Genomic DNA, 18,538 nt, shown 5'->3' with positions numbered 1-18,538 from the left:
CTCGCTGAGAAGTCAACAAAACAAAAAACAAGGCCTGACTTCATCTGCTGTTCTCTGAAGAATCGCCTCGTTCATATTTGTATGCCCACGACCTATTTTCAAACGATTATCTGTCGCCTTTTCTTTTCTGATGTGATCTGTTTTCTGTTTTCTGATGTGCTCCCCCTGTAGACGTGACGAGTTCACCTTCCTCACGAATCCCCGCACGGTTCTCCCTCCGCACAACAAAACGACAGAACCAAAACATTGTTTAGAGAAATCGAGTTGCAAACACGGACGTCCGAAACGCAGTATCTCAAGCTCCCCACACCGCAGTGGTTGGTCTACACGTTGAGCTGGAGTTTAACCAGCCTAAATATCATTATTATAGAAGGGGTTAACGCGTTTCTACAGAGAAAAGTTAGAATACGATCATTTAAATAAGACCCCTAGCACTATACATTCCACTGGTATAAAAATGCACATGGTCCTCTTTAAATTCCACTTCTAATCACAGGCAGAGGTTATTCGGATTCGGTCACTTGCTACTGGCACAGATTCGCAAGCCCAGCAGAGTTGCGGACAGGAGCCATTTTAAGTGCAGCCAAAGCATGTCGTCACAGCTTCAAGGTGAGGTGTACTGCGACCCGAAGACGTCAGAACGCATTGCTCTCGCCCCGAGAACGAAAAGGCGGTCCGAGGCAAGAACTTATTCAACGATACGTGTTGCGCAGGCCGCCGAAAGTCAAAAGGACGCCAGTTCAGCAGCTGCGGAGCCAGCACATCACATTCTGTCCACCTTAACAGGAAGGGAGGCGGCGATAAGGCTGTTACCCTGAGTTTCCTCCCCACTGTGATGCGGAGAAGCTGCTCTGCACTGCCGGGCTCTATATAAAGCAGGCGGGCACACAGAGCAGCTCATAACTCAGTGGACAGCTCCGAGGTGCTGATCTCTCCCCCCCCGCAGCAGCTCCGCAGCGACTCTCCTCCCTGAACTTCACCACAACCTCACGCACAGAACCAGCCATGCGAGTCGCCGTGGAGGGGATCCCGTGGAAACTTTTTCTGCTCTCCGGCTTGCTCCTGGGAGGGTCGAGTCAAGACTTCGGGCAGACCCAGTTCATTTGCACGTCCGTGCCCAAGGATATGGACCTGTGCGCCGCAACGATGCAGAACAGCGGGCCGGCGGAGGACCTGAAGACCACGGTGCTACAGCTGAGAGAAACCGTGCTCCAGCAGAAGGAGACGATCATGAACCAGAAGGAGACGATCAAAGAGCTGACGTCTAAGCTGACCCGCTGTGAAGGCATGGCCGAGCCCGGGGACTCCAAGCCGGGCTCCAGGAGGAAGGACGCGGGCTCTTCTAAAAACACGATGGGGGATGTATCGAGGGGTCCCGCGGACACGCTCAGCCAACTAGGACAAACTTTACAATCGCTGAAACAGAGGCTGGAAAACCTCGAGGTATGTATGTGCCTGAAACACTGCGCGAAGAACGCCGGGAGAGATCTCTTTTTATTGTTGTTTTTCGTATCACCCCAAAAACGAGGCTTTATCTTGTTTTATTTTGCGTCCGGCTGTAAAACAAACCCCACGAAAGACCCAACTTTATTCTTTCTCAGACTTCAAGTAGATGGTGCCCACACCTACACCGTATTTAGAGGTTTTTCCCAAAACTAAGTTTTTAATTGGAAGGGTTTATTATTATTATTATTATTTTTACTTTTATTTTATTTTTTTACATTCATCGACTTTTTGGTACTCGATGCCACCTTCTTTCGCGGAGAAGGCTGGACCGCCGCCGCGCTGTGATCTCACCGCAGCTGCAGCAGAGCCACCTGTGTGGCCGGGGGGGGGGGGGGGGGACGGGACGCACTCAGAGGCTCGCTGAGGCGAGAAGCTGCGAGCGGGCTCAGCTGCTCTCAGCCTCACACGCTGCGCTCCGTGTCCGGAGAGAAGCCCTTGCGCCCCCGTTTGTCACCGAGACCCCTGTAACTCGAGCCGACCCCTCTCTCGTTTCCCGTCTCCCGCAGCAGTTCAGCAGGAATAACAACTCGGCGCAGGCGAGCAGCCTGAAGGACCTCCTGCAGACCAAGATCGACGACCTGGAGAAGCAGGTCCTGTCGCGGGTGAACAGCCTGGAGGAGGTCAAGCCGGCGCTGAAGAACGAGACGGAGCAGCGGGGCAAAGTGGAGTCCACGCTCACCTCCCTGCACCACAGGATCAGCGACTTGGAGAAGGGTGAGTCGCCGCAAAACAAACAAACACAAAACGCAACAACAAAGAATAGGATAGACCCGTCCATTGACCTGCGCTTACAACGTTATGCACAGTCTAATTCTAGATCATTTGAGACTAATGTGTGTAAGGCCGGAGAAGAGAAATGAATCCCCATTTCTTTTATTTTTGGGGGGGAGGGGATACCGTGCTCCCTGTTTTTTTTCCCTTTTGCCTTTCGCCACACATGTACAACCGTCTCACATTCTTCCCGCAAGCCTTTTTCGTTTTTGTTTTTTTTAAAGCAACGAAACTGCGCTCTGTCGTTGCGGAAACGTCGCTGCGTCGATCCCACCCGAGCCCAAATCGCCCGCTCGTTCGCTCGCTCGCTCGGTCGCTGCGCTGCACTGCGCCGCGCACAAACTTGAGCAGGGCCGCTGCAGAGCGACGCCCCCCGGGCTCCGCCTGCCTCCCGGCCGGCCGCTGACAGCGCGCCGCGCTGCGTGTGATCTGCCGAAGGCTCCGGCCAAGACAGGCGGCCGTCCAAACTGCTCCGCTGGGGCCGCGGGATTTCTGGGTGACCTAGAGCAGTTGTTCCCCCCACCCCACCACTCCGCCCTGTAAAGCGAAGCGCTTTCAGTCGCACAGTCGCGGAGGAGGAGGAGGGGGGAAACCCGTCAGAAAGAGAGCGAAGAGGTGGAGGAGAGTGAAGGGGAACTGGGGGGGAGGAGGAGGAGGGGAGGTGCGGAGAGCGCTATTCCCCCGGGTTCACCCATGTGACTCCTATCGTGCCGCAGGAAACGTGGAGCCCCGCGAATCGCTACTCGGTTGTCTGTTATATAACTCGAGGGCTACCCGCCGCAAGCAGGAGTTTTAATTACCCGGGCAGAAAAGCCGCCTGTAATCCTGAGAGGTCAGCGTGAAGATGTCCACAGAAATGTACCAGAGTGCTCTAGAACAGCCCAGCGGTCGTTTTCGGGTTCTGTTCCCGAGGGATAGAGCGGTCCTTCGGCCGTTTTTGTCCCACCTCGTCGGGCGCGGTGCGTTTCTGGGACTGCTCTCCGGCGTCCGGCAGAGAAACGTGCCGTCGGCGCTCCCGGAAGTCGTGGGACTCGCAGAAACAGAAACGCGCACCCACAAGACCACAAATGAGCGCTGCAGTTAGGCCCTGTGATCTAGAAATTAAACGCAACGTCTTTTACTGCTGGAAAATGTTACCCTCACTGTAACAACAGAGGAAGTTGGGCCCATCCAGGGGGTTCGGCAGTGATGAGTTAACTGATCTGAGGTTCTCATCCAGCCATTTCTTGCTAGGAGCCCAGACATCAACTTCAACAACGTGGCTGGGCAGCTTGTTCCCCACCCCCGCCACCCTTTGCGTCAAGAAGTGCCTCCTGTTCTCGGTTGTCAATGCACTAAAACGCCACTCGGCTCTTTCCTTTGCGGCAGGTCAGAAAGACAACAGACCCCTGGATAAGTTCCAGCTCACCTTCCCCCTGCGGACGAACTACATGTACGCCAAGGTGAAGAAGAGCCTGCCCGAGATGTACGCCTTCGCCGTGTGCATGTGGATCAAGTCCAGCGCGTCCCCGGGAGTGGGGACGCCCTTCTCCTACGCGGTGTCGGGGCAGTCCAACGAGCTGGTGCTGATCGAGTGGGGCAACAACCCCATGGAGATCCTCATCAACGACAAGGTGAGCGCAGCCGGGAGGGGGAGGGTGGGCGGGGACTGGAGCGAGGCTCTTCTGGGAGAGCCTGCGCCTCTCCCCTCCTGGGGGGGGCCGCGTCTCAACCCCGAAGGCGAGAGGAGTAGCGGCCGATTTCCCTCGCCAGCCCAGCACCAAAAATGATTACATTCACAGTGGCAGCAACCCCCAACCGAGGCTCTGACTGGAAAATGTCTAAAGTTTGAGAAACGCGAGCAGCGTTTTAATCGCCTCGCAGATTTACAGCACAGAGCTCAGGTTCATTGTGCTCAACTCCAAATAAATTACTTCTTTTTTCTGGCTCTGGCCAAACGACTGCATAATCGCCTTCTGAAGTGCACCCCCTAGAAGGGCCCGGAGCGGTGGAGCAGGGGCGGGTGGCACTGGCGCAGGGCTGGGTCGGGAGGCTGGTGTGTTTGGAGGTGTCTGGAGTCCTGAAGGACCTCTCCTTCCCCCCCCCCAGGTGGCAAAGCTGCCCTTCGTCATCAACGATGGGAAGTGGCACCACATCTGCGTCACCTGGACCACTCGCGACGGCGTCTGGGAGGCTTTCCAGGACGGAGTGTTACGGGGCAACGGCGAGAACTTGGCCCCCTATCACCCCATCAAGCCCCAAGGAGTCCTGGTCCTGGGGCAGGAGCAGGTAAGCCACACCTCTTCTGATTGGGGGGGTAATGCCCTTTGTCCCGTTAATGAAGCTGCAGCTGCGGTGCCCCCCGTGGGCCCCCAGTGGCGCGGCGCCCTCTCGGAGGGACGCCCCAGCAGTGGAAGAAGCCCCTTCACGCTGTCCTCTCTTTAATGGGCCAGGCTGATGAGAGGGCTCTAAATCCCATTTATAGCTTCCGAAAGATCCTGCTGCATACCGGGGCCACGCACCAACAAACTATTATCCTCCTGATGGCGAAATGAAAGGACGGGGTTTTACGTCTTCCTGCAGCCGGCGGGTCTAATGAAAAGGTGCCGTAAATTAGCCGATCAAATGTGCCAGGGAGGTGGAGCAGTGGACCCGCAGTGCGTTACAAGTGTATTTCCTCCTCTCCTCTAGGACACGCTGGGAGGAGGCTTTGATGCCACCCAAGCCTTCGTCGGCGAGCTGGCGAATTTCAACATCTGGGACAGGAAGCTGTCGGCCGGGGAGATCTACAATCTGGCCACCTGCAGCAGTAGGGCCCAGGTGGGCAACGTTTTCTCCTGGTCGGAGAGCAGCATTGACCTCTACGGGGGCGCCTCGAAGTGGACATTCGAGCCCTGTCGCCAGATCAACTGAGAGCTGCATAAAGCGCGGAACCAACCGACTGACAACTAGAACAAAAACGGCCAAGCACAGACATGTGTCTCCAAGCTTCTGTCCTTTGAGTCTTCGTTCTTTTTTTACAGTCCTTTTAAAAAAAAAACAACAACAACAAAAAAATCGAGAATTAAGAAAGCACAGATGCCGAAAGAGTATAGAACTTCTTCTTCTTCTTCTTCTTCTTCTTCTCCTCCTCCTCCTCGCTGTCACTGGTCTCGTTTTGTTTTGCGCGGAGCTCCAGCAGGAGGCGCTCCGCCAGACTCTGACCTGCACGGTCCTCCGTACTGCTCGTGGAGAGGCAGCTGTGGCAGAGCGCGCCCGCCACGGGCCGGCGCCCACACACGCCCAGCCAGCAGGGCTGCTCCCACACGAGGGACACTCTAAGCAGCCGCTCCGCTGGAAAAACACTCCGCCTGGGAAAACCCCTCCCCCCTACTGGGAGCGTGCACTGTGAATGACAAGGGACCCACATGAGGACAGGTTTAAAGGACAAAACCAAGGACAGACCTCCTTTCAACTCTCCTTACTTCTCTATATTCTTATCGTTTGCTTTAAATGTTTATGTGTAAAAAAAAAAAAAGATGTTTTTAATTGCCAACTAAGTTACGAGCCTGGGTGCCTTGGGCTGGTTGCAGAAATTCAGCACATCCGTTCTGATTTGCAAACGTTCGTTGTTATTTCCTTTTTTTTTTAAAGAAGAAATTTCCTCTTCTTCTAATAAATGTATTCAAAAGCAATTTGTTAAAGGCCATGACGTGTTTCGGCAGGTGTTTGTACTCTGTATTGGGAATGTTATCTGTACAGTAACAGCATGAACGACGCAGTGCTGCAGCAGTATCGACGAAAATCGCTTTCCTGTCCTCTCGGGTTGGGTTTTTTTACTGTATTGTTATATGCTAAAAGCATGGCAACACTGAGAGATTATAAAACATTTAATTTTTGTAATAAAATTGTGATACATAACATACGGATTAATTCCTGGTGTCCGGGGAGGTGTAGGGAGAGAGAGGGTGAGCGGGCGGGTGAGAGAGATGGAGAAAAATGGTTCACGCTTAGAAATACCAGGAGATGAGCCGCAACATTTCCACATTCCTCCCCTCTTCACTGTGAGTACTGAGTCGCGATAACTGCCACCGTTAGATTCCCGGTTTTAATCCACAGCACTTTGCAGGCACTTGCCCCCCCATCGTTTCAGAAAGGACTATCGCATTTCTATTTCTAGTAGTGTTCAGGACCAAACCGCCAGGTGTCTGCAGTGCCGAAGTGTGGCCCCTCCAGGGGTACAGTATCTCAGGTTTGGATTAAACCACGACAATCACCTCCAGTCCAAGCTGGGACCCACTGTACCTGGATCAATACAAACTAGCCCGAGGGCTTGTAAGTGCTGCGACAGCAAAGAGAGATGCTGACGTATCTCCTGGCCAGTCGAGTTTCAGTTGAGTTCTATTCTGCTGTTCTGCAGCGTCAGAAGTCATGGATTCCAGATGTGTGACTTTGCACTTTTGCAGAAGTGGTAATTGTGCGTTTTTCGTAGTTTGGGAGCTTTATACCCAGGTGGTAAAAGTGCTGTCAAAAACATGGGTTGAAATTAATTAGTTATTAATTAATTTGATTTGCATCTATCCAAAGCAACTTACATGTGGAGCCCCTCGTCCAGCTGGGTATTTGACTGGAGTCACTTGGGTGAAGTGTCCTACTCAAGAGTACAGTTCTTAACACTCACCACTGTGCCCCTGTGTTATTGTTGTATGTCTGAGGTGTTTGTCCGTGCTCTGGAAGATCAGGTGTGTCTGGGTTCACTATGTGCATCTGGTCCTGAACTGAGAAAGAAGCTTTTGAAGCTCTGAAAACACAGGAGGTAAGTCCCATACAGTCATTACGATGCCATAGATGTGAGGACACTGTCCTCTTAGAAAGGACTGTTTCCTGCAGAAGAGCTCACTCTGCTCGATTCTGGCTCTGTAAATGTAATTGTAAAGGATGCTTCACAGTGGTGCTAAACCACGTTCCTACTCGTTAAACGCAGTGATCTTTTCAGTGGGACATGGAGGTTTTGGATATCAGTGTTGGTCATTCAGGGTGAAAATGCTGCACCTCTTCCACTGTTGGTGCAAAGCTGCTCGATCATGAACCTCGTTCAGCCATGAGCCTCCTGCAGGCTGCACGCCTCAATCGCCTCGTTAGCAAGAGGCCAGCCTCCTCTTCACTGATCCTGGATGGGACTTATTCACAATTTTCTCAAAGGCTTTTAAAAAATCTGTGGTTAGTAGGTTCCTAGAACACATTCCATCCATAATAGAAACCTTTTTCCACTAAGGTTGCATTCCTATGTTAATACTGTTGGGATGATCTACTAATTCTCCCTCTCCAGCTCAAACTGGACAAATGGGAAACACGTTGATGCATCTGACCTCCACAGTCCTCACCTGTCCTTATGTAACTCAAAGGGATTTGGTTGTCCAGCCTTTAGGGGTTGAATTCCATCACAATGTGAATTTTTAACACTGTGTACAGCACATTGCCTTTAATGGAGGGATCCCCAGTCCCCCAGGAGGTGTGTCCATGGGTTTGCAGTCCAGTTAGGCTGGTCATGACCCGAATCAGCTCATCAATGGCTCAGTTAGACGCCTCCTCTCTGCTCTGAGGTCTGGAGAACGTGCCAGGACCCTGAGTGAGGATCCAGGCTGTAACTCCTGCATGTGTCCTAACAGAAGTCTAATGGGAGTGAGGAGGTTAAGCAGCTGTGCAGAAGGGAGCTCTGGGAGAGAGGGGTGTGTGAGCAGTGAGCTGGCAGAGCAGTGCTGTGCAGCCCCCAGCTACCAGCTAGGGGGAGGGGGAGAGAGTCCGCAGAGCAGCCTGTCTCGGGCGGTACTTTCAGCACAGCATCTGCAAAATTAGCAAGAAAATGCCCGAGAAGTTGGGATGCATGGAGAAGAGCCTTAATGAGAACTTACACAAACCCATTAGTGTAAAGCAGATTAACATTTACAAATGTGCTTCAAGAAGGCAATTCTGCCCTAATCGACCACATTACCCCAATGTCTGTTTGCAGCCCCTAAGCTAAAGCAGTTAGCAGCTCACAGAAGAATGTTTTTCTTTCCTATCTACAGTAAATAATTCCCCTTCATTGTGCTTACCTCAATTTATGCAAAGCAGATGTGTTTACTTATGCCTCTGTATGTACTGTATATGGATCTACAGACACAAGCATGATCATGCATACATGCATCTAAGTGTGTGCAGGTCTCCGATCATTCGCAGCCCGAGTCCCCACGGCACGGTATTCTGGGTTATTTATGAGCTTCCCAGCAGTGAGACAGGGAGTTATTTAAACATCAATACTTTTTCCAAGCTCAAGCCTATTTACCATAAAGTACAGCCATTTCCAGGTCCTAATCTGGACTCACAGGGTGTTGGGTTTCCACAGTGAAACAGTGCAGCTGTTCCTTCCTCTTCCTGCCCAGCCTTGTTCTTCTGTTTCAGAATACAGCTGTGATCACAGGGCACTGTTGTCAATAACGCCTCTCAAGAAGGGGTTTCATTCACACCCCTGCGCAGTTTGCACGATGAGTGTCTTAGTGTGTAAAGTAAAATCAATAACGTGATTATTATTTCATAATAATAAGATCTCCTCATAACCAGTTTTGCTGTGATGCAGTGGTGGCCAGTTCAAGTCCGGTCATCCACTGAAGACTTGAACGGCAGTGTGATGCAGGACTTCACTGGCAAGCTCAGACGGGCCTCTTCATTGCATGAGATGGGCTGGGGTTTAGGGGAGCCATGTGGTCTCGGGACATCTGACAGCTGCCTATATAATGCCTCCAGATCCTTCTCCGTACATGGAAACACGGCCGACCCGAAGCACGCGGACACAGGCCCGGTTCAGGAGCTCTCCAGGGTTTGCGCCCTGACCCGGACCGGCGCCGGCATGCTCATTCCTGCCCTTCCACACCAGTCCCCAGAGCGGCAGCCCTTGGGTGTTTATCTCCAGCTACTTGAAGTAGAAGGAAATGGTGTTAGATTGATCCATTTAAGTCAATAATGAGATTAATTAGGCTGTCAAGAGCCCGGGGGGGGGATGAAAAACCTGCTTTCTGGTCCTGCAGGACTGGCCTTGCAGATGGCTGCACTAGGGGAGCCGGGGGACAGGAACAACAGCTCTGCGTTCTCGTGTCCCGCCTTTCAGAGGAGATATTGGTCCTGCTGCAGGTGACCTTGCACCACTCGCTGCTGACGCCCCCCACTGCCTCTGGATAGAAGCCCCCCTAGCTGAGTAAAACCTGCCTGAAGTCCAGCATGGTCTGCTGGATTGCATAGATACGTCGCGCAGGGCCTGACGCAGACGATAATTCGGAAGTGCTTGGGAAAGATCTTTAAAATGTGGCAGAAGTCCTTAAATTGTGATTTGTGTCTTAAATGGAACATACCTACACAAAATTATATATATATATGAATTATGCTTCCTCTCTAGTTTTGAACACAACACTCAGGCATGGGAGAATATTTTTCACAGCTGCCATGTGAAAGTAGAGCACAGCACCCAGCGCAGTCATTTCCATTTGATTAAAAAAAGAACTCTACCCAGCCTCATTTTTTTCCGTCAGTGAGAAGTCCCAGCCGGAGGCAGGCAGCTCCGAGTTCAGCGCTCATGGCAGTTAATGAGCAGGGGGAGGCGGTGAGCTGGACGCAGGGAGGTATAATAAGCCTGCAGTCTCAGGGAAGGCAAGTGCAGCTGACAGCCGCTCACAGCTGGATCTATTGCAGGTGACACGGCTGATGTCATCCTGGCCCCCTCACTGGGCCGGGGGATCTGATCCAAAACCAGCCCTCGGACAGGCGTGTGGTCAGGATTAGGGCAGGACGGGCGAGACTAGCACCCAGTCCTGCCCTGCAAACAGCTGGGCTCTGCCCGGATCAGTAACTCTCCTGGGGACGGAGTACTGCCCCTGCTTGCCACTCTGACACTCTGCCATGCGGTGATCTGGTGGTTTGGGCTGCAGGAGACACACAGTGTGCCACGCAGAATACTGTCACACATACTTCTCCCTGCAGATCTCTGCTTTATGAGGATATACAATGATAATTCCTTGCATTTGTACATTTGTTTTTCCACACCAAAAGATCCTGAAGTTCTTTACACACAGAATAGGAGGGGACCCATATCTTCCACCATTGAAACGCAGCATCCACCTGGGTGACACTCGGCAGCCATTCTGCACCCGCAGCACCTGTACACAGCCAGCTAGCAGGAGCAGTGAGAAACTGCCTCACCAGTGATCAGAGGTCAAGCAAGGTAATCAAAGATCAATCAGGCCCTTACAAACAGTGCAGGAGGATCTTCAATGACAATATGCATGAATAACGAATAGATAGTCAGGACCTGGGTTTAATGTTTTCAGTTCAGTTCAGTTTATTTGTCATATGCACAAGTGCAATGAAATGCTTATTTGCATGTACTGTATGCTCCAAACCAAAGACATTAAGGAAACACCAAAACCTAAACACAGAACAGCAGCTGCAACAACAACAAAGTGAAATAACACACAACATAAAATGCCAGTCGACAGGAGCAGCATGCTAAAAGTGTGAGTCAGTCCAAACCATGCCAGCTTCCAGAGCACAGCGCCCCCTGTCAGCACGCTGGGGTGTAGGTCTGGAAAACGTGATCCAAAGGGACGAGTGGCACCTGGTGATCTAGCAACACCCGATACAGCCGCCACCTGACTTCCCTTCGGGATCTGCAGTCACCAGCCCAGCCCATCGCACCTCCCGAGATGCAAGGCTACAAGGTGCTAACATCGCTGCTAGTGAACACAGGCTTTGGGAGAAAAGCAGACGAGCTTCCCACATCATCCCTGGAACCTGCACAGGTCAGGGCTGACAGCACCGCTGGTTCAAACAGCAGTTACACAGTGTACCATCTTCAACGTGACACGCTTTACAACGGAGCCGATCGGAGGGGCCAGTATCTGACTGCTGCATCATAATGCCAATGAAAAACGTAGAACGCAGAGCCCACCACTACAAAACAATGAAGGAAAGACCAGTCAGTCCTTCATCCTTTCCATCACCCGCCCTCCCGCACTCCAGGGCAAATACTACAAAAACAGGGGGGTCAGAGCAGGTAACTGGTTGCCCTTTAACATCTCCTTCCTTGTGCTCCTTGGCGTCCTCTGTCTCGGAGCAGGAGATGGAAGAGCCTCTGCATGTGCCAACTAGAGAGACATGAGCAAGTGTACCCCGCTGCTGACCTGTGAGTGGAGTCTTTGACCACCATCCCCTCCCGTCAGGTCTGGAGCCTGGGGAGGGGATGGTGGTCAAAGACTCCAGCCACAGCCCTCAGAGCCACCTTCACCAGCCCCGACCTTTTAAAGCCCCTGAGGTTCTCCTGGAGACACTATGCACAGATCAAAGCAAGCAAACAGGAAGTGCAAAGGGGTGAAAGTCATGGGAGGGAGATCTTAGAGCTTTTATTTTATGTTCATTATGATTCCTACTGCATATGTCACTTTTGCATGCAAGTATGAGAGAAGCTCAGAGCTACGACAGGGAAACAGAGAAATCTGCACTGGATATTTAAGTCTCTGCAAGAGGCCGAAAGAAACAGCACTTTCCCCCTTATTCAGCAGCTTGACTTGCACGCTGGGGTGTTCTGCATCACTGAGAACCTGCACAGACAGGAGGAATGGCTCTGAAAGCCCCGCTGTTCTCAACCAGAAGACATTGTTATTAACATCCCAGGAAAGGAAGATTAGCGAAAACGCTGTTTAGTGGGTTGCCCGTAGAAAAGGGTCACAACCTTAAACCGTACAAAAGGAAACACTGGGTCTTGGCTGAAATACTAAGTAGGGTCTCACAGTGGGAGCACAGCAGTACCGTCTTCTCTCTGGGTGTGTGGCCACCATGTGTTTATGTGTGCGATTTGTTGCGCCTGGGAGTTTAGCCAGTGGCTAAAGCAGGCTTTCCAGATCTGCTCTCCAAAAACCCCCCAATACATTCTAGGGTGGATCTCTCATTAAGTTAACGGGCTCCTTGACTGGACTAATTAATTAGACCTATCCCCAGTCTCAAGTTTTTAAATTCAGAAACGAGCTTCTGTTGGTCTTTTTGCTGTCGGTTTTGCTTCCCGCAGATCAGTTGCATAGCCTGACCTCGGCACGTCTTCACAGACTGCTGGAGGGCCGGAGCCCAGCAGGTGGGGCTGGCGAGTCAGGCGACTCCGAGAAGTGGAATTGGGCCCAGGGCTTCATGTCCAATCGCCCACGGCTGAGTCAGGTGGCTCTGAACTGCATTCCCAGAACACCACATTAAATGGCAATAAACTGATTGCCATTCCCTGCGACATCAATCATGGCATGACTCAGTCACGCGCATCATAAATAAACCAGACGTCTTTGCCTGACATTAGATTCATTGGAAATATCTAATGCCGTATTTTTTCTTGCATGATCTTAATGAACTCAACTTATTCTAATGGTGTACATGTGGTGGGGAAGGTCTGAGCCCATAGTGTAAGAGAATATATTGATATATTCTACATTAGTCTTAAAACTGAATTCATGGCTGTAGCCTTCACACTGAATGCCGTATAATGGTGAAATGAATAATTGATTTTATTCAGTACAGGACTTGGCATTTATGTTTCAGATGTATGCCAATGTTATATTGTTATTTTATAATCATTATTCCTTAGCAGGCCACAATATCCAGGGACACCTCTTTCACAAGAGACTGACATTAAGTGTACTAAGAGCAGGTTAAAAAAATAAGGTATAACCCCCCCCCAAAAAACAGAAATCACATTAATACGACGACAATGAGGTGAGCATCAACAAGGAATGCTGGAAGCTGTTCCTGTGCTCTTCTTTCGAAGCAGATTCCCTGAGTTTATCCAAACACAATCAATGGTTTGGAAGGCAGACTCCTACTCAGGACTGCTGACCCCGTGTGAGGAGGTCTTCTGCCTCCAAAGTGATTGTTTCTGCGTTTCTCTGCGCACAAGTGTCTACCCTAGGCGAAAATCTATACCTGCACGTTTAACACGGAAGCCTTTCAGGGAGCACTGAGATATTGACAGTCCTGGCGCTCGCTTACACTGACTGGCAGAAGCTGTGGCACTTCGCGTGCCTTGACAAATGACCTCGTGTCCCAGATTCCTTCAACACTAGTGATGGATCTGTTCTATGCACGTACTGTATATACTGTATATATAGAACAAAACGGAATTTCTTTCCAAGGAGCATTTGTCATAAAATTCCTCAACAAAAAAAAGCACCACAGGCACATTCAGGCTCGGCTCATTACAGAGAGCCCACAGCATCACACCAGCCCTCCTTCTGCTCCTGCCATTATTCGAATGCAAATGAACGAATGAATTGCTATGGAAGCACAAACAGGCATCGTGCTTCAGCCGTACTTCTGACAGTTTTCCGTGACTTTCCATCGCCGACGCCCTCTTCCGCAGTGCCCTTGGGGAAGCGCGTGCTCCAGCAGCCCGCAGCTGACCGACGGAAGCGAAGGCAAAGCCAAGGGACCGCCGCCACGAAGCTCCTCGTGACCCCCGCAGGGTAAGGCTGCTCTCAGCTCCACACACTGTGGCCCTCATGTCACCTGGCTGGGGGAGCCCAGCAGAGCACCGCGGAGCCATGAGGTCCCGGGAGAGGCACAGCTGCAGGGATTGTGCCGAGACAGGAGAGCTAGCTCGGTAATTGGCCTGAATCTGCCATTCACTGCTGCAGCGCCCCGCTCTCCGGGGCTGGCAGTCTGTCTCGAAGAAGCCTTATTAATGGGGAAGATGTGACAGAAGAGGCATACCGGAATTTTTTGCACGGAAACTCCAAACGCTTCCCACCATCTGGGAGCAATGCCAGAGGCTGTTTTCCATAATTAGGTCAATCAGTAACTGTGCCAACAGCTCTTGCCCCTCTGATCCCACTTCCACTCTTTCTTAATGGGAGGCATATGGAGCTGCTTACCTATAGCGTGGGTGCCTACCTGGACTTGTCCATGAACGTGAAGGTTCAATGCTTGCATAACTTCTCACAAGGACATCTTGTTAGGTGATGAGTAGAATGCATTAGATCTGGCATGGAGCTGCAACACCTGGTCGCTGCAGGTGCATTGCTACTCTCCGGCTCACCTGGCGCGTGGGCACTGCATATGGCTGTCAGCAACCAGCGAAAACTGAAAACACGAAATGATCCTTTAAAAGAAGCCGCACAAACCTGCCAGGGACGCAGGTGAGCGGGCAGACAGTGCCGTCTCGGGGGAACAGCAGCACGGTGTCTGTGTGCAGCACCCCTGATGGTGGCTGAAATGCCAAGCCATTATTCTCACCCGCCACTCCCAGCGAGCACCAGCACGGGGCAGGTAGTTAAGCTCCAGGTTGGCGACATTCTGCACAGCGCAGCAGACTCCAAGGTGGGGGGGGGGGGTAGTGCAGAGGCAGAACTACACTGGGGCTACGCTACCTGTGTTCTCGTTTCTAAATCGGGGGCACTGTGGCCCCTCTGCGCTCTGACCACCCACTGCAGAATCTGTAATGCACTAGACAGGAGGCAGCTAAGCGAGTTCAACTCGCAGAAAAGACAAAAGCAGAACGCCAAATGGGGGTGGGGGGCAGTAAAAAAAGACCCAGTGAAAGACAGACCAAGAAAAGTCCTGCAAGAGCCCGTCTGCTGCAAATAAACGGCTCACACCAGACACCAGCCGAATCACCGGATTCAGAGCAAGTGTCTCAACGGTTACAGAAGGTTGCTAGGAGACGACATTTTCAGAACCGCAAGGTATTTCATCGCGCAAACAACAAAAAAAACCAAAACAAAACAAAACACAAGGCTGGGGTCAAAATACACCGCACGAAGAAGGAGCGCTCTGAGGTACACCGCTCGGCGATGGAGAAACGCCACGCCGAAGGACGGGTCCCATCTGAAACTCTGCCGCTCTGCCACTTACAGCCTCCTTCTTCTTCTTCTTCTTCTTCTTCGCAGCAGCAGGGGAACACAAATCCGCTCTTCTTCTGGCGAGTGAGTAACGAGGGTCTCATTTCCCACTTGCTTTGGCTTTTAATTAAAGCCCAGCTGTGACACAGACCACGGTCCCACTTCTCAGCCAGATAGTCATACCTCCCACCCCAGGGGCCCCCCGCTGGTCAGAACAGCAACTGCAGTCATTAAGGCAGCCAATCAGCCCAGGGGGGCAATTAGTCCAAGACCACAGCTGATTTCACAACCTCTTTACTCTGGGAATGACTGACAAGGCAGCACAGCCTGGCATTTACGTGGTTACACCTAATAATTATGAGATTAACTTGGGACCGAGCAAGCACATGGGGGAAAGAAAAACCACAGAGCACGAAAGATCTCTGGAAAGAGAAGTGAGGGACGCCGGATCGCCACACGCGTCTTCTTTAATGAAGCCACAACTGTCTCAGACAGAGGGAGAACGACTGTGTTCGCGGACTTCCTGAACGGCCTTCCAGCCCCTTTCCATGTGTCGATAACCTCGGCTCCGCTATTTCCGCTTAATTGGAACTTTTTTTTTTAATAGAAGAAATAAAGGGCAGCCATAATGAAACTGGCGAATTACCCACCACTGTTTTCTAATGGTGTAGCAGTAACTAAGCCCCGCTGTTTGAATGACTGTGGGCAGCACTGAACTATCCGAAGAAAGACCCGGCTTTTCCTCTTCCGAAGCAGGAAACTCATAAGAAGCTGTGGGGTGGGAAGTATGAGAGAGTTTTAACTAAATGGCGTTTATAACAAAAGTTCGGGGAGGGATGACAGCAACCAAGCTCGATCAGACTCAGCTGTCAGTAATTAGCAATCGCTCCTGACACCCATTCCTCTCCCGAGCGCTATAAATACCTACGAGATCCCCATCTCTCTCTCCTGCATCCCACCTCCACCCCGTCTCCCCCTCTGCAGCTGCCCCTCGGTCACCCTGCAGGGGGGTCCTGGTCTGCTCGTCCTCTGGCCAGGAGGCCAGCCCTCAGCCAAGCAATTTCGCTCCATGACACTTTATTCCTGGGTGTTTGTCATTCCTCGTGAAACCACAATGTGTCTGTTCAAACAGCAGGAGCAGAGCTGGTCATTTACAGCACTCACGGCCTGCACTAGATGGTTATAATAATAATAACAACTGCTTACACTTATATAGCGCTTTTCTGGACACTCCACTCAAAGTGCTTTACAGGTAATGGGGATCCCCTCCACCACCACCAATGTGCAGCCCCACCTGGAAGATGCGCCAGCAGCCATAGTGCGCCAGAACGCTCACCACACACCAGCTCTCAGTGGGGAGGAGAGCAGAGTAATGTAGCCAACTCATAGATGGGGATTATTAGGAGGCCATGATTGGTAACAGCCAATGGGAAATTTGGCCAGGACACCGGAGTTATACCCCTACTCTTTTCGAGAAACGCCCTGGGATTTTTTAATGACCACAGAGAGTCAGGACCTCAGTTTTACGTCTCATCCGAAGGATGGCACCTGTTTTACAGTATAGTGCCCCCGTCACTATACTGGGGCATTAGGACCCACACGGGACCCCTGCTGACCCCACTAACACCTCTTCCAGCAGCAGCCTTAGTTTTTTCCCAGGAGGTCTCCCATCCAGGTACTGACCAGGCTCACACCTGCTGAGCTTCAGTGGGCTGCCAGTGGTGAGTTGCAGGGTGATATGGCTGCTGGCTGCTGGTTATGTAACAGAGCTTTCTTTTTTCATTCAACAAGAACGAGAAGCTTTGGGCGAAAGCGACCAGGCAGGTCCTCAGGGTTTGCTCTACTTGTTGTGATGTCAAAACAAACTGCCTACCACCAACCTGCCAAGGCAGATGTGCAAAGCTTTTTGCAAAATCTCAAGGATGCGTTTTTGGCAGCTTTTTATACCTCGTGTTTCACACCAGTGTGTGAATGTTATGTCATCTAAATTTTACATGAAAGGCTGCCACCATATTTGCAAGAACAGGGGCTCCTGCTTCCTGTCCCGGGCAGTGCACTCATTGGGCAGGCTGGGTGACTTAATACCCAGGAGGATTTACCTGTGCTAAATGTTCCAGCTCTGATCAGTCCAGGTGGAGCTCTGAACATCAATCTTTCTCATACTGTGGGGCTGTTATCCATCTAAAACCGCTGGATGAGCCTTGGTCTTTTCTGAACCTGGTGTTCAGCTCCTGAGCTTTTTCTGGTTTCTGTTACAGCTGATGTCTCTCAGTGTCTTTTGCTCAGTGCCTTTAACATCTTAATTGATAAGACAAACTGTTGAGTTCATTACAGTCTTTAAAAAAACGTTTCAGATGTCAAGGAATTTGTGCAAATGTCTGGTTAGTTAGAATTATCTGTCTGAGAGCTGTGGTGCTCTTGGAAAAGAAGGTCAACATCACTGGCGTGACCCAATCTTTCAGGGCCGGCTGCAGTGTGATCTTAACGAACTGAATTAACTGAATTATCAGGGGTTTTCCTACAAAATTCAGAATAGTGTACCATGGAATCTCTTCAAAGTGACCTTGAATGTAACTTGAGTGTGCTACAAATACATACTAAAAAAAGTCAGAGACCTTAAAGTCAGAGCTGTAATATTTTCATTTTACAGATAGACAGAGACCCAGCACTAACTGCTTCACTGAAGTTAAAATCTAATTAATATTACATACTTTCTGGGAGATGGCTTGATTAAGATTCTTCCCGTTCATGACCTCTTAAAACTTCGCTCCACGAAAGCCGGAGAGGGTGTGCTAATGGTTTTGACTGTCAAGCGAGGATGATGAGTATGAGTGCATGTGCTTTTCACACCTCCGTTTAAAAACAGCACTGCTTTCTTCAATTGCCATATAAACACTCAAACCATCATCTTCCAATCAGTCCATGAAACGGTCTCATTAGGAAAATACCCCCCTACTCAAGCAAAGCAATTATTAGCCATGAACCCAGGATGTACTATGTGTGCAGTTCAATTTTTGTCTGCCGTTATGAAAATCGGGTGGTGCTGGTGTTTTTTTTAATCAGAAAACAGCCTTACAGCCTGGACTGCTCATTTAACGACTGCTCTTCTGTTTTTGTGGCGCCGTCATCTACCCCAGAGCTGCGAAGTAAAACGGAAATGTGAGGATGAGACGATCTGAAAGAAACTGGGAATTATTTAAAGGCATACTGGAAGATGTAAAAAGAGGTACACTCATATACAGGAAGAGCGTTCGGAATACGAACTTTCGCTAATCCGAACATGAAGAATTTGTACCTTGTAATTCGGTATAAGAACGAAATTTCTCTTATCCGAACTCTGAATTTTGGCCGAGAACCTCCTGCAAACATCTGAACGCAGCGCCGCCGAACAGCTGTTAGTGTCT

The 18,538-nt window shown here is 50.7% G+C and overlaps 1 protein-coding gene across 2 annotated transcripts; it reads left to right on the top strand.

Annotated features, from left to right (window-relative positions):
* Positions 1-644: 644 nt before the first annotated feature.
* Positions 645-6,156, top strand: nptx1l (neuronal pentraxin 1 like). 2 transcript variants are annotated; one of them, XM_088926631.1, is made up of 5 exons: positions 645-1,443; positions 2,013-2,220; positions 3,646-3,890; positions 4,366-4,545; positions 4,948-6,156. In XM_088926631.1, the coding sequence occupies exons 1-5, from the start codon at positions 1,006-1,008 to the stop codon at positions 5,167-5,169; spliced, it is 1,293 nt and encodes a 430-aa protein (XP_088782757.1). In that variant the 5' UTR covers positions 645-1,005; the 3' UTR covers positions 5,170-6,156. The 2 variants fall into 2 exon arrangements, with proteins under 2 accessions (XP_088782757.1, XP_088782758.1); XM_088926632.1 differs by having other exon boundaries at positions 653-1,443; positions 2,016-2,220.
* The last annotated feature ends 12,382 nt before the right edge of the window (positions 6,157-18,538 follow it).

Source organism: Atractosteus spatula, chromosome 11 (assembly GCF_055471065.1).
Source record: "Atractosteus spatula isolate fAtrSpa1 chromosome 11, fAtrSpa1.hap1, whole genome shotgun sequence".
NCBI lineage: Eukaryota > Metazoa > Chordata > Actinopteri > Semionotiformes > Lepisosteidae > Atractosteus > Atractosteus spatula.
Note: the sequence above shows the minus strand (reverse complement) of the source record. Positions and strands in the feature narration are given on the sequence as shown.

Bases quoted from the DNA above. Each gene is read 5' to 3' on its own strand.
- nptx1l (XM_088926631.1), top strand. From the start codon at position 1,006: ATGCGAGTCGCCGTGGAGGGGATCCCGTGGAAACTTTTTCTGCTCTCC. The intron at 1,444-2,012 runs GTATGTATGTGC...CGTCTCCCGCAG, and splicing joins AGAGGCTGGAAAACCTCGAG to CAGTTCAGCAGGAATAACAA. The intron at 2,221-3,645 runs GTGAGTCGCCGC...CCTTTGCGGCAG, and splicing joins GATCAGCGACTTGGAGAAGG to GTCAGAAAGACAACAGACCC.